This window comes from Glandiceps talaboti, chromosome 12 (assembly GCF_964340395.1).
Source record: "Glandiceps talaboti chromosome 12, keGlaTala1.1, whole genome shotgun sequence".
Lineage (NCBI taxonomy): Eukaryota > Metazoa > Hemichordata > Enteropneusta > Spengelidae > Glandiceps > Glandiceps talaboti.
In genome coordinates, this window is record NC_135560.1 from 3,642,135 (window position 1) to 3,659,103 (window position 16,969).

Consider the following 16,969-nt stretch of genomic DNA (forward strand, 5'->3'; position numbering starts at 1 on the left):
TAACAACATACATTTGTCCTATATGATGTACCTTACAGCATTAACGAATAATTTGCATAATTAATTATTTTTGGTAATTAGGCTATATCTTAAGAATGCATACTTCATATTCAACATAATTTAGTACATACGTTAACCATAAAAAAACACATATGTGCTATAAAGTTAGTTGATGTAGCGTACAGTGTTAATGAATAAATAATTTGCATAATTAATGATTTTCGGTAATTAGGCTATATCATAAGAATACAGACTTCAATTTCAATATAATTCAGTACACATGTTAACAATAACAATCGCACATGTCATGTAAAGCTTGTTGATATACCTTTTAGTGTTAATGAATAATTTGCATAATTAATGATTTTCGGTAATTAGGCTATATCTTAAGACTGCATGCTTCGATTTCAATACAAATTAGTACATAATGTTAACCACAACAAAGCAGGTACGTCCTATAAAATTTGGTGTTATAGCATACAGTTTTAATTAAAAATTTGCATAATTAATGATTTTAGGTAACTACGTTGTATCTTAAAAATGCAAGCTTCAAATTTCGTATAATATGATACATATATCAACCATAATGATACGCACTTGTCCTATGAAGTTTGTTGCTACAACTTTTACCTTTTAATGAGTATTTTGAATAATGAACGATATTCAGTAATTAAGCAGTATCATGCACTCTTCAAATTCCGTATAATTTGGCACATACATTAACTTAAGAAAGCACGCTTGTCCAAAAACAAAGCCTGTTACCATAGTTTTTTTAATATTCTAATGAGTTATTTGCATAATTAGTGATTCCCTTACGGAAGGCATTCCGTTTAAATCTGGTACTACAAATCTTGCTGATGATTTGATATGGAGGAGAATCCAAACCCGTTTTAAAGGCTATTGGTGGTAGTCTACCGCTCGGCAACCAAGCGAGTGTTTCCCCAAGGCATCTAGGAGATCGAAACATTTCCCTGAAGACAAGCGAGTTCCCCGTAAAAAAGGCTAATTTGCCCAGAGAAGACCTTCACGATTCATGTTTTTCTACTTCCTACCAGACGAAGGAACGAGGCTATATCTGACTCCAAAGAAATATCGACCTAATTTAGAGAACTGATAATGATGAAGCCCTAGGAACTGGAACGTTATTATTTTCCAAAATTGAATGACTTGTGTATGGACCAATATGGAAGTTAAAAAGAGCTAAGTGAATATTTACCACTCGTCTGATGAAGAAAAAGAAGTATGCAAATATGAACTCTGACAATACAATCTGTTGTCAAGAGATTTAAGCTAGTTTGAAGACGTAAAACCATGAGAACGAAGAACTAATCGAACTCTTTCAGAGAGTCAACTTGACATTTTGAACATTTACTTTGGACTGCAATAGAATTTCCTATATCTTAACTGAGTTACGTGTTTCTTAGAAAAGATGTGTGCTTATTAATTTGTTTTCGGTAGTTATTGAACTAGAATATCATCTATCGAGTCAACTTCCAAAGTGTGTATAATCTAAGACTAGGCTGACTTCATTATTGTACTGTATATTTATTTTCTTGGAATGATAATTTAGTTTAGCGATAAGATTTTTGTCGTCAAAAATGTTAATTATCCATGTTAATGTACAAAATCATGTAAATACTCGTATGTCTTGTGTTTTCGGGCAAGTTTTGACATGCCTGCCTAAAATGCCGATTTTCGCTCGTGGTTGATTGTAGCGGGGTGGAGGTACGGTCGGCTCTGTCTTTGCTCGGGAACCACGTTTGAAAAGTCACGCTCAGAACGACATGCATGCTGTCAAAATTTTCCACAAACCACATTTTCGTCATTGTTCTCTAGCTCGCCGACAGCTACTTCCATATGTGTTAATTCTAAATGTTTCCTATTCTCTTAACTCACTTCTTGATCATACTATCTGTTTTCGCGCCATGTTAAGGATATACCATATGCATTTTATTTGGCTATACAGTTCAGTTGCACATGATCTGAACAATTGTGTTTAACGAGTTTATCAATAGTAGTCTGGCTGCATGCTCCAGTGGTTTGATTTTAGCGAGGTCATTTCACCGTCGAGTACCCAACAATACTACAGTATAAGATAACGTCGTCAACTTTTCACTATCTTCCTTTTTAAATATACTGGAAAAACAAATTGATGATTATGGTTGTATGCTCCGGTGGAATTGAGTCGGACAGTTCACTGTCGTGTACGCATGATTAAAATTTTGTTTCATACTTTTTTCCATGTTACAATTTGCTATCTGTTATAGTATTTGTTGCATTTCTATGTTTTAAACGCCTGTTACCCTTTGTGTGACCGACACTCTTCCTATTCACATATAAACTCTTGAAAGCCATTGTTAAATTACACCACTATTGTAGTTCAAGAACACTCCCATGCATGTCCATCAATTATGCAAAGTGCGTCATTGACAATTACTGTCGTCGTATTCACATTCATTTCCATGCTTATAAAAGGTATAAAGCATGAAGATTTCGAGTTTCGTCTTATGCAGTGATGCTTTATAGAAATCATTCTTCTCCAAAATTACGAACCTTATTATTACTCTCGCATTCATGTTTTTATTCTTAATTATCTGTAGGTTGACAAAACCACTATAGCCTGTCGAAAAGCCCACAAGTGTGGCTCTATTAAAAATGTCATTGTTTAATGTAATAGAGATAACGAGATGACTACAACATAGAATATTATATACGGTGCCTAAAGCGCAAACGAGACAAGAAAATTCACTAATACGTAGACGTAGAAGACGTCGGAAATGTCCTGTCGACAGTTCACAGGTATGGCTCTATAATATGTGTCATGATCTTTAACCTTTTTTTTTATCAAGGAGGACTGTGTGTTGTAAAAATCCTCAAGTAAAAAAATATAGAAAAAAGGAAAAGATTTTAATTGACGTAAGGTAGGAAAGCACTCGTAAGAATCCTGATCAATTAGGAATCAAGTATTAAATTCTACTTTTGACTATAATAGCATCCTGGTAGTAGAGTTATTTTTAAAGTTTATTTTCTGTAAAATCTATGTTAAGCAAGAGACCGATTAATGTGAATATTGAATTGCCATACCTCATTATAATGTAAATAATTATGTACAGTTTATACCAATCAATAAAACGCCAAGCATAACTGTTGGAAGGGGGACTTGTTGAAATGTATCTTTTATCTAATTTCTATGATTTTCTTATTATCTATACAGCTAAGTAACATCTGTATTCATCATTTACTCTTCATCTATCTCAGTTTACAGAGCAATCTTTTTCTAAAGTTCATTGTTGATGAGCCATGTAGTCTGGTCGATATACACATGTCTTGTAATCAACGTCTAGTTATTTTATACTATTGTGTCTGAAAATTCTATTTTTAGTGGTCCAGGAGTATATCATGTGCTACGATATCAAATGTTTTTCATATGCCAGAATAGTATCTGTGTTTTACTTTTCTTTTCGTAATAGAGAGGAGAATGTCGTATTTCCATTTTTATTCTTTTTACGGATTTGGACAAGCCTTGGAGGAGAAATAACAATGTCCGATTCCATAGATTATTTATTTAATATACACTGATATCTACCTCATATGTAAAAGTAAACAAAATGGAACCAAATCTAACAGTACAAAATGGAACCAAATCTAACAATAATAATATTACTGTTAGATTTGGTTCCATTTTGTACTGTTAGATTTGGTTCCATTTTGTTTACTTTTACATATGAGGTAGATATCAGTGTATATTAAATAAATAATCTATGGAATCGGACATTGTTATTTCTCCTCCAAGGCTTGTCCAAATCCGTAAAAAGAATAAAAATGGAAATACGACATTCTCCTGTGTAATATTAGCCTTACATATATGGCTTGATGTGAATTATTTAGCCACTTTTCACTACTTCAACACTAGTGTTTCCGTTCTGCTATTACATATTGTAGACAGTAAAATATACACCCTTTAGATTTCCATCACCCCATTCATGTAACCAGGCAACGGCTTATATGCTCAAGAAACCTTCATAAAGGCAAAAAGTATATCTAGGTCAATTCTGTTGTCGCTAACCATCAAACGAAAATACTCCACTAAATCGTTCAGAAGTATACTTTTATATAGATTTATTCCCAGCTATAAGATTTAATATCCAAGTGCATGACAACAATATAGATTTACTGTATGCTTCAATATAAAACATGGTGTGGACTGGCTATGGCATGTATGGGGAAAACGTTCTTAAGTTTGTATATTATAATTACCTGGCTTCTTTTCATAGAATGTATAACAGCTGAGTTTGAGGGAAATCGACTCTTCGTTTTGATCTCGATAAAACCGTTGGTGCATTGCTGGGCAAATTAGAGTAGGCTGCTTTTGTTGTTTCTTTTTGCAAAGTTCAGGATATGTAGTCTGAAGTTAACGATTTTCCAAACACACTTCATAATTATAACCGTTTGAAAGTAATTATATAGACTTTATCAAGCGTATTGGATTGAACTTAATTGAAATGTACATCAGTATAGTATTGAAATGATGTACATGTTTTCACTTGTTGTGGAAGTTTAATCAAGAAATTATGCCGATATTAGACTAAAGTACAAGCGTGGATGGGAAAAACCTATTAACTTCCATTTGACATTATTTTAGCATTGAATGAAAATGTACATAAAAAACGAAGAAAGCCGCAAGGAAAGACATCTTTACAATGATCTCCTAAATAGCATAGGAATGGTTGATTCACAGTGCATAGTAAAGTAACTTTAATAATATACCTACTTGTAAAACTCTTTGCATTACATCCTATTCGCTATCGATAATTCATTAAGTAAACAAGAATGTAGTCAAGAAGCTACAATTCTGTGCTATCTCGTCTGTCTTATGCAAATCAGGTCTTTTTCATCTTCACAGACTGCTCACTACTATCAGTGACGCCACTTAAGGTTTGGAGGATGGCTCGTTGTGGGTCAGTGACATCATCAAGAGCTTTAACAGTAGCTTGCTTAGTTGTGATAGTTGTTTCCACGTTTCCTTCCGGGCTTTCATTGTTATTATCCATCTCATAGTTTGGAAATCTTAGCAGAATCAGGGAACTAGAGCTGTCAACAATAATATCCCCATATAGTCCCATTTCGCAATTTGATGTAGTGAAAATAAAAATTAAGTGAGTGAATGAATGAATGAATGAATGAATGAATGAATGAATGAAAGAATGAATGAAAGAATGAATGAAGAGATCGAATTGGTCAATTAATTGATGAAAACAGTGTGGAATTACAAACCAAACAAATTGATGAACGAATGGAAGATAAGAATAGCACATTATGAAAGAAGTCGTAGGAAATAGAAAACTTTGTCGAGAAGAAAAGTAGAGCAGATTTAACCTGAATGCCTCCCATAAGGGCAAACCATAGGTTTTTGCTCCTACAAACAATGTTGGAATGCATTCTTATTATTAAGGATATAGCCTAATTACCGAAAATAAGTAATTATGCACATTAATCATTAAAAATAAACACTATGCTAACATGCTTTACAGGACATGTGTGCTTTGTTAAGGTCGATGTCTGCCAAATTACATGGAATTTGAAGCTTGCATGCTAAATATATAACCTAATTACCAACACCCATTAATTATGCAAATTGCTCATTAAAAATACGTACTATGCCAAGAGATAGACTTTAGAAGACATACGTGCATACTATGGTTGATGTGTGTACCATACTTTGCGGAATTTGAAGTGTGCATTCTCTAGATATGACAATTATTCCAAATCATGAATTATACAAGTTACTCATGAACTCTAAAAACTAGGCCAACAGGCTGTATATAATATATGTGCTTTGTTATGATAGATATATGCACACAATGTTACGGAATTTGAAGTGTGCATTCTTTAGATATAGTTTAATTGCTGAAAATCTTTAATCATGCAAATTTCTCATAAAACTATAAGCTACATCAAAAATCATTATAACACATGCGCTTTGTTATGTTCAATGTAAACTGAATTTGAAAATGCGTTCTTAAGATATATAGCCTAATTACCAAAGCTCATTAATTATGCAAATTATCCATTAAACTATAAGCTACATCAATAAGCTGTACAGCAGATATGTATTATGTTATGCTTAATGTATAAACCAAATTATATTGAATTTGAAGTATGCATTCTTAAGATATATAGCCTAATTGCTAAAGGCCACAATTATGCAAATGACAAATTAATCCTCATTGGATGTGTAGCAAGATTTGTAGCAAGTTTCATTAGAATCGGTGCTACAGGTTTTGAGATATCGTGTCCATAGATAGTTAGAGAGAAGCATAACAAAAATTCCCCTTAGCGGAGGTAATAATGTGGTACTTTATGTTAGGAAATGATATGCAAAATCTTCCTACGATATTGTAACAATAATCACGATTTTTACTCTTTATACATCAATACGACGTATTACCACCAGTACAAGTATGGAAGTAAAAGTATCTATCATACAAACTAGAAGATGAAGCGACACTACCAGCTCCCTAAGATTAAATGAAATCGACAGTTTCATCATTTAATTAACATTTATTCATTAGTGAGTATAAAAACGACTTCACTCTTCCACTTTACTAAGCTTCATTTAAAAAAAAAGAATATCCAAACGTAGTCACATATACTGTATACTAGTATATATATATATATATATATATATATATATATATATATATATATATATATATATATATATATATATATATATATATATATGTACTAATAACAAACTTAACCATATAATATCTATTATATGGAAATGTCTCTATTATACACAAAAAACAATGACCCAATAACCAAACCAATTTTGAGATACCTCCTTGGAAGCCATAATGTATTATAATCTTGAACTTACAACTTCGTGAGTGTCAATCAATTGATGCATTCGTTGTGTCATACAATCCAGATAGATACGATTATTCTTGACACATGTCATATGATATGACTTAATGTATCTCACGAATCAGTGATATCTGTAACCTCAGACCACTATAATGGTCTGAACTGTAACCTAGCCATAAATCGTTAATGATTCTATGTTCCAACTTCAATAATTATGTGAAACCGGAACCACGTTACAAAACATATAATGCTCTCAACAAATTATGTAACCGATATGCGGATTGATGTTCTCATCACTCTGTCCGTCAGTTATCAATGTAGATAGGGATATTGAGTCAAGTAAAACAGAAAGATGCTTTGCAATTAGTACTACGACATTGCTGAGGTTATTATTGGTTCAAGTCGAATGATGATGGTGGGTTTTACAGAGTGTCTACTTTCTACATAATTGCTCAAAGATCAATCTAGGCAATCATAGCTGTACACTATGAATGTCTTTATTCATCCTCCTAGTAGACACAAATCTATCTTATATTCATGTATTCCATCTGTATGGAATTTGTTAGATTTCGAATAGATTGTATCATTGTAAGGCTGCTATATCATTTTTAGAGTTTCCCCTCTCCGAATTGGTAAGTTCTATAACATATTACTGGATGAAATATTTGCAGATATCATATATGAACATCGGCACCCCAGCCACGTTATTAAATATTGTGAACGATCGATATAAATAGAAAGGTAAATTATAAATATATATTATATATATTCCGAATTCATATTAAATTCATATGAATCATATTCATTTGGAATAATATATATTCCGAATTAAAAGAAAGATTATGTAAAGTTTATACCAATCAATAACGGCAGGGGGGAAGGGGCCTGGGGACAAATTATTTTGGTCAGAATTTTTTCGCAGCCACCCCTTCACGCTCTCAACAAAGTCCATACTTGTCCATACAGTACTCCAACCCTTCACTTCAGTGAGAGTTGTACAGTATGGTACAATACATTAAACTAACAGTGGAAATCAATTTCAGCGTCCATACATCACAATGAGAGATATCACTTGTTATATCAGACACCAATAAACGACGTGGTATTATATGTAGTACAGGAATTTGTATTGGCTAGCGTTAAGTTACAATAAAGGATAACAACTTACTATTAACCAGTGAACATTAACGTTACGTGAAGAGCGATACAAGCGTAACTTATCGTTCATAGATATCATGGCAGAGATACATTCCTCGCTGTTTGAAGAGGCCTCACAATCTAAAGTGTCTGTTTGATACAGATTTCATTAAACAAACGAAGGGGCAACATTATTGACCCATAAGGATTACCGTGACAACGTGTTGTGATGTAAATTTAATGTCATTGAGATAGAACATAGCGAGGACACAATAATTTGAAAATTTCAGTGCACATAACCGGTGACAGAAAGGTCTAGTCAAGTTCGTGGAAATTGCACAAAGTTTTACGATTTTTTAAAATTGTCAATTGAAACAATTTTTTACCTTTATATTGCCTTTATATGTTGTCGATATGTCGTTATCAATTTACAACGTGATGATCATAATGTAAACAGGGCCGTAGCCTGACCATATTGCGAAGGGGGGCAGAACTTTGTCTTGGTGCAATCATGCATTTAGAATTTAGAAAAGTGCTAATTTACATAAATTTGCATATAATTTACATAATATATATTTTAGCATACGCAATTTAATACATGTAAGGTCAGAAAAAATATAAAATGCTTGTCAACGGGTAACCTAACCCATTACATTGGGTAAGTAGGTCGATTTCATTTTTTTCATAATGCTTGACAAGGATAAAACAAACCATATAAAATGACAGCAAAATATTTCAGGTCGAGTTCAGATAGAACTTATTCAGTCATCTTGATACTATCTCATGTAATTTGTCTGCATAGCTACAGTTAGGAAATGTACACAATTTACGGTTAAACAAATGGTGTAGTTCCTCGCATCCTCTCTTCTCAAAAAATGTTAAGCCCCGCCAATAGAAACTCAAGCATTATTTTAGCCACCCCTTCCCAAGCTTCTGTCACCTACACTACAGTGGAGATATAAAATCATATGGTACAATGATACATTGGACGGAGACAACTCCAAAGGTGAAAAAAAATCGAAAATAAGACAGTGTAGGAGGCCATTTAGAGGCATAACATATCAAACCATAGACATAATAAAATACCAGAATTGAAACAATTATGTATTACATATTATCTGGAAGTGTATTTTGTTGTGGCAAAGCTGAAAGATATATTATGTGGATGTGCACATAGTAAATGACTTCTCCTGAAGTTTAATTTCGTTCCAAAAAATCCCGAATAAAGAGCAAAACATTTTAAGACTTTCAGACTTTTGATGGCCCAATGGTCGTAAACTTTTGTTCAATTCTTTTTAGTACACATTGGATATTTAATCTCAATTCATGCTTGTATGCAACATCAGAGCCAAGTAAACCACTGTATGAGATATTATATAATTTGGAATAGACTCAAATGTATATTGTTACATGTACTATTCAGAAAATATTTTTAAAAAATCCATAATTTTGAAAAAAAAATGCGAAGCCCACATGAGGATATATTGCCCATCACCAGAAAAAAACATATATGGGTAGGTTGAACAGCTTTTTCATTTTTTCAGGCCTAATGTCGTATCTTTCAAAGTAGTTGCCAAAAAGATGTCACATTCAAAGTAAAAAAGAATGGATGGTGCTTTCTCAAATAAGTAACACAACAAAATAATCATTTTGTTTACCCAACTCCCAAAACTGTTATGGCCTCGTTTATGTTGGAACCCAAGGTGAACTCAGTGAATTCTCCTTGTCATTATCATTATAATGGAAATTGAAGTTTGGATTTTGATGTCGAAGGTACAGCTCTGTTTACAAATTCTGGGCCATTCTTTCCATAGCAAATTGTCGCTTCAAAATGAATTGCGGAATAACGCTATTGTCAGTGTGCAATGAGATAATTATATCAAACAACATTTTAACCAAAGACAACGTCGAACACAATTATTGAAAGAAATATCTTCAAATAGTGGATCTTAAACTGCGTACCTAGTTTAATAGTTTTTCAGGGCCACCAAATATTCCAAAAAGAGATCTGCCGTTTTATCAGCATGAAATGTTTTAATATAAGGAACAAGATGTAAATGAGATCGAGCGCATCTTCGGAGTCACGAGCCACTGCATGCAGCATAGCAGGCAACCTCACGTTGAACGATTTTTTCCGTCTTTTTTTTGAGTTTCACTCGCTGACATTATAATTGCGACTTGCTGTCTTCAATGAAGGAGACTTTCAAGACTACTGTTACTCGCAGAAAATGCACAGTGCATGTGCGCACTTCTTTTGTACTTTCCCGCGCAAAAAATGTTAATTTGCTGCAAAATGTTACAATTTTTAACTGGACACATTTTAATTCAAAGTTAAGCCAGCATACAATAGTGATATATAAGATACATATTAGCCATGAGTCAGTGTACAGTCACTTTAGTGAACTATCCATTGAAATCGCGCATGCTAGGAATCGTCACGTAAATAACGATTTTAATAGCATCGCTATGTATTCAAAAAGTAGCTTTTTTTCTTTCTTTTTTTCCAAAATCTCAGGGGCCAGCTGCCCCCCTTGCTCCCCCCCGCAGGCTACGGTACTGGTAAATACAGTAACTATAGCGTACATAATAGTAGCCAGGTGGCAGCGCATGCCTCAAAATGATTCGGCTGGACATCATTTCATTTTTCAAATGGAAAAACCTGCTACAATTTGTGACTTTAGTATATTCCGTAGCTTTCGTTACTTTCAAAACTTTAACCCCCGGGACTCCCTCTCTGACGTCATACAGTTGATGAGTTTTCAATCATTGGTAACTGATTCTGATACGGAAATGTAAATGGTGGTAAGTAAAGTGATAATATTTGTGCACTGTGAAGGGCTTGATTGTGTGTCATATTTAACTCGGTATTCGCACTCTGTCTGTAGTAATACTTTTAGCTCTAGTATGCAGTTGTAGAGACGCTTTTGAAACGTTACAATGACAGTCTCGCACTATCTGACCGGTACTTGCAAAGTAGAAAGGGAAATGGAAAAATTAAAGGTTGTTACTATAATAACGTTGTTGCATAGACGACACTTTCCATACAACCCCGATACTAGTACTGTTTGTATTTAAACCTTATGAACTTTGAAAGTGGTTGTGGTCGTTTTATAGATTACCATTTGACCCTTTTGGACCTGATCATATGACTTGAAATTATTTATCACATTGTTCAAATTAGTGATATTTCTATGATATACTATATATTTGTATCCTTAAATGGAACATTAACTAACCTCTGATCATGCGTCCCCCCAATTTTCCCTTTCTACCTGATCATCTTAACATATTATTTGTGACAATATGGCTTGAAATGAACATTTCAAACCCTAAACTTAGTAAAACTTTACTGTGACAACTTCTCAAATTTATTTTAAGTAATGAACCTGTAATTGTTGTGCTGAAACATTTGTGATGTTCGCGATCGGAAAAAAGTACGATACCACACTTTAAGATGGTCGATTACAATTGTTATATCAGGAGACACTACCACCACGGTAGTTTATAGCTTTTAGAAATAATTGAAGTAAACTATTGCATTCATACAATTTGCACAATTGAATGTTATCGTTTTTAGAAATCAAGCTCCGAACAATTTGCATGGTTTGATGGTTTTTAAATGTCATATATAAGTATGCACTTAGGGGATATTTATATATACTTATTTTAGTGCTACCTTCAATTCTCAAACTGTCATATATGTCATCGACAACAAATCATCATCGTAAACCATAACCACTTTTACGACATCGTCTATAAACCATAGCCTCTTTTACGGCATCGTCTACGACATCGCCAAATAGGTTCACAGTGTCGCGGAAGAAATAACAGCTCGATCTGGTTTGCGAGAATGCAACAAATATAACAGTAATACAGAATAAGAGCTGGTATTATAAACAGTCCGATAAAGTTTTAGACATGTCCATAAAATGAGATATTACTAGTGAAGGATCGATAGAACGCCACGTTATCAATTTACGTAGCTGTTTCACGTTTTTCAGTTTTATGATCTCATAAAGTTTACTTTATCTAGATCTGCCAAGTTTACTTTATCTAGATCTGCCAAGATATATATGATTGATGGCGCCATTTACATTGTGCTCAACTGGTGTAATAACACTTTCATAAGAAAGGTTACCTCTGGTCATACATTGTTCATCTGTCGTCTTGTATGTTAAAATTTGACAACGGTTTTCGTCTATCGGAAATAGTTATCCAGAAACGGGGTTAAAACGCTTGTGTGAGCATTGCGCAGGCGGAATGCAGGCACACACTTTTTTAAAGGTCAGTGGTGATTTTGCCTTGAGCCTTGTATTGACTTCAAATTTCAAGTTTTGTATAAAACTATTGCGCTCTGCCACTGCAGTATACAGCACTGTCTTAGCAGATTGATACTCACCGAAACACACACACACACACACACACACACACACACACATACACACACACACACACAAATATATATATATATATATATATATATATATATATATATATATATATATATATATATATATAATCTGTGAAATTGCCCCAATTCATGAAATACAGTATGCATATAACTTTGCCCAGTTCATGAAGTAGTCAACCTTATGTAAATGAGCGTATAGATTATGATCTAAAAGGAGCGAAATTAAATTCTTGGGGAAGAATTTTGAACAGGGGTGTTGATTATCGAACTCTATTAAAAACACAAGCTACACTGAATTATTATAAAAAGAATTGTGAAGTGATGAGTTTGTAAATACATGATAATAAAGTTGTTTGATTCTTATTCTTTTTTTTGTGTACTATAAAAGATGCTCATTTCATGTACTTGGCATATCTTACCTCACCCACTTCATAACCTGGGCAACATGATTGACTATTTCATGAACTGGGCAAAGTTACCTACCCATTTCATGAATCGGGCAATTTCACAGATTGGGTGTAACATATATATATATATATATATATATATATATATATATATATATATATATATATATATATATATATATATATATATATATATATATATATATATATATATATATATATTTATATATATATATTTATATATATATTTATATATATATATATATATATATATATATATATATATATATATATATATATATATATATACATTATTAACCCAATATTTCTTTTCGCGAGTGACATAAGGGGCCGTGTTACTACAGGTCACAAAATGAGTGGTAACAAATTCTAACGTCTCGAGTATCATCGTCCTAAAATGTAATTTATGGAAAAATATGAAGAAAATAATGGTGATTTGGAACATGAAATCCCAAATTATTGTTCGAAAAGGTTCAACCAACCTAGCTTGTGTGTGATATACTAAATACATGTATAAGCCATGTATGGCTTCAAGGAGTATCCCTTATATATGTACGTGTATTGCTTCAAGGAGTATATCCCTTAGATATAGTATGTGTATGGCTTCAGGGAGTATATCCCTTATATATAGTACGTGTATGGCTTCAAGGAGTATATCCCTTATGTATATTACGTGTATGGCTTCAAGGAGTATATCCCTTAGATATAGTATGTGTATGGTTCCCTTGATCTTTGCATAGTCCATGATTAAACTTTAAAATCTCCGAGGTAAATGTCAAATTACTCTTCTTTGAGTAAATCATCCGATTTTGATAGCTTATCTCCGACCTAACCTATTACAAAGTCGTTGAAGTCAAGTATTATTGTAGCCTAATTCTAATAGGAATTTAGTAACCTTGTGTACATAAGGTGATGACATTTTGAAAACAACCATCAATCACTGTACAGGCAACATTTTCTATTAGATGAGGTGTGACCGGACACGCGTAAGACGTACAGTTCTGTGTGTTATATCACGGTTACCATTCCATCCATCCATCAATCAAACTACCTCTCCATCAAGGAATCCAACATTACACCCACCCACTCCCCCACCCACTCACTCACTCACTCACTCACTCACTCACTCGCTCGCTCGCTCGCTCACTCACTCACTCACTCACTCACTCACTCACTCACTCACTCACTCACTCACTCGCTCGCCCACCCACTCACTCACTCACTCACTCACTCACTCACTCACTCACTCACTCTTAGTAGACGTACTACATTGTAGCATTTATAAGATATCATTACTAATTCAAGAGAATATACAAATCAAGATTTCATCACTGTAATATCATTCTCAATATGTTCTAGATGTCGTTGTTTATTACAAACGAACAAATTAGTCTACTAGTAAGACTATAGTGGTATTCAGTTTACCGGTATAACATTAATTACTGATATGGTGTAAAGAGAACTGAATAGATGAATGCCAATATATGTATGGATTTTAATCACATTCAATAAGTTGTGTGTTCAACGTGAGTTAAGTAACTCTCTTCTACGGTAAATATGCAATATTCACCTAAAATGGACTAAAATGTTTGGTTATATAAGAAATAGGTTATATACGTCAACTGAAATCTATATAATTTCAAGCTTAAAAATATCCATTTAAGACCATTTCATAACATCAATTTCATTGTTCGTATATTTCAATTTCATAATACGCCTGCTACGATTTTCCTTATAGGGTGAAATGTTTGAAATCAAGATCATGAATGTATTTTAGGGAGCCTTCAGTAATTACAAGTTGGGGGGGGGGATCAGGCTCGAGCTTTAGTGTAAAATATAGCCCTCTCCTCCCCCTGTGGAATATTTGAAAAGGATACTATCCCAGAACCTATGGTTTAAAGGACTTAATCCCACCGCTGCCACCATGTTGGAATTTTTAAACCATTGTTATTTCCGAACTACTAACCCAAATATTATTGTCTTTCGAATGTCTGTGAAATTGACACTGTATTAATCAATACCATTTTGGTTCTCATTGGCCGAGCTGAAAACTAAAAGATTAACTTCCAATCAGTAGATGGGCACACTCCCACCGTTCTCAGGCCAGAGGTTAGTACATCTAAAAATTATCCCTAAAATCTGACCGAACTGTCTCCGTTTTACTTCTGTGAAACCCACTTCTCTCTTCACGTCACACCTGGCAATTAATTGACTACAGGGTTGTTAGCATCCCATTTTCTAAAATATGACCTTCCCCAAGAACCCTTTTGCAAAAAGTGACCCACCCCCTAATTCCACCCTTGTTATTATACAATCCTTCCGTACGGATAGTAGGAATCATTCTTACATTACAATAGCTGAAGGGTGTCATACGTGTACGCACACAGACAAGGTCAACAGGCTTAGTGAATGGAAATATCCGGTATGTTTCTTACTTCCGTATAATAAATACATGTACGATAATTTGTAATGAAACTAAAAAAATATCTTCAGTACAAATGTTACATCTTTAGTTAAGCTTGTCTGGCGCATTTATGATGCTTTACGGCAGTAGTGAAAACATTAGTGTTCAAGAATACGATAGAGTTGTCTTTGAGATACATGGTTACCAGTCATACAAGTGGTCATGCGTAGACAATACATCACAGTCATGGTACAATAACTATGTTGTAGTTTCATAGTAGACGTGACATTGTCTCTTGTTAAAAGTCTGATCACTATCAACTTCAGAGCGACTGGGACTCTCTGTCGGACTACATTTACCAATTGTAGGCGATGTTCTCCCCGTGGTTCTTGTGCTACATGATCCAGTATTTGTTCTTGGTGTCATAGGATACTGTGAGTTACTGCCATTACCATTCCACGTGTGCTCGTTAATAACTATACGAGGTGTGCTTTTAAAACCTTTCCGCAGCAATTTCGTGATGGTTTCACGGAAGTCTCGACGCACGTATGTATACACAACTGGATTGAGACAACTGTTGACGTACGTCAGTGACGTGGTGAAAAAATAGGCAACTTTTAAGGCTTTGGTCCGATCATCTGAGTTAGTTAATGTAATCATTACTTGGGTAATCCAGAATGGTGACCAACAAATAACAAACAAACAGATTGCAAGCAAAATCATGACTCCTACCCTACCAATGCGATGTCTACTCTGGGGTCTTCTCGTTCCATTGTATAGAAACAAGACGATGTTAACGTATGATATGGTAACGATAAGTAAAGGCAACACAAATCCTAAGGCGAAAGCGTAGATGACAAATGTTTTCTTGATATAACCTGGGCAAACGACATTACATACAGTTACACCGGCGAAGGTTTGTGTTTTGGCATATATCCATAAAGGCACAGATGCTAAACCCGATAAAATCCACAGAACAATACATACTATCCTCGCCATTTCAACAGTACGGTGAGTTTTGGACCAAATCGGGTGCACTACAGCCACATATCGATCCACGCTCATGGCTGTAAGTGTAAATATGCCGGTGAACATATTCAGTCCATCTATACCTGTTATGATTTTACATAGTATGTCTCCGAACATCCACTTTTTCGTGCTGTTAAAATAAGCCAGAAAAGGAAGACCAAGCAAAAACAGACAATCGGCTGCAGCAAGATTGAAGATATAAACGTCAGGCACCCATTTCCAAGCTCGGCATCGTACAACAACAAATATCACTATAGTGTTACCAATCAAACCCGATACACAGATAATAGTGTAGAATGTTGGAATGAAGAAATGAAACATCCAATATGGCAATACTCCGATACCTTCATTATCAAATTCATTGGTTTGATTACTTTCACTCATGGCGTGCACAGCAGTAACATTTCTAGGCGAACTTCCCGACAATAATAAGCTGTACATTTTTAGACTGCGATTCGACGTATTGCAGATCAAATAGATATTGCAGTAATGATGAATGTCCTAACTGAACTGTTACGCCGGTAGCTGGCGTACTTGCAAATTGCTATATTCATAATACCTTGCTGAGGCCTAATAAAACATGTGTTTCCGATTACGCTGGGGTAGGTAAACTTTTGCATTTATTTCATTATATATATTTTTCATGTGTGAGTGTCTAGTTCAGGTTTTCCATTTTTTCCATATGGTCTC

The 16,969-nt window shown here is 34.2% G+C and overlaps 1 protein-coding gene across 1 annotated transcript; it reads right to left on the reverse strand.

The window, feature by feature from the left end:
• Nucleotides 1-15,508: 15,508 nt before the first annotated feature.
• Nucleotides 15,509-16,663, reverse strand: LOC144443599 (somatostatin receptor type 5-like). Its single transcript, XM_078133138.1, has one exon. It carries the CDS (start codon nt 16,661-16,663, stop codon nt 15,509-15,511), a length of 1,155 nt encoding a protein of 384 aa, XP_077989264.1.
• Between the last annotated feature and the right edge of the window lie 306 nt (nt 16,664-16,969).

Bases quoted from the DNA above. Each gene is read 5' to 3' on its own strand.
- LOC144443599 (XM_078133138.1), bottom strand. From the start codon at position 16,663: ATGAGTGAAAGTAATCAAACCAATGAATTTGATAATGAAGGTATCGGA.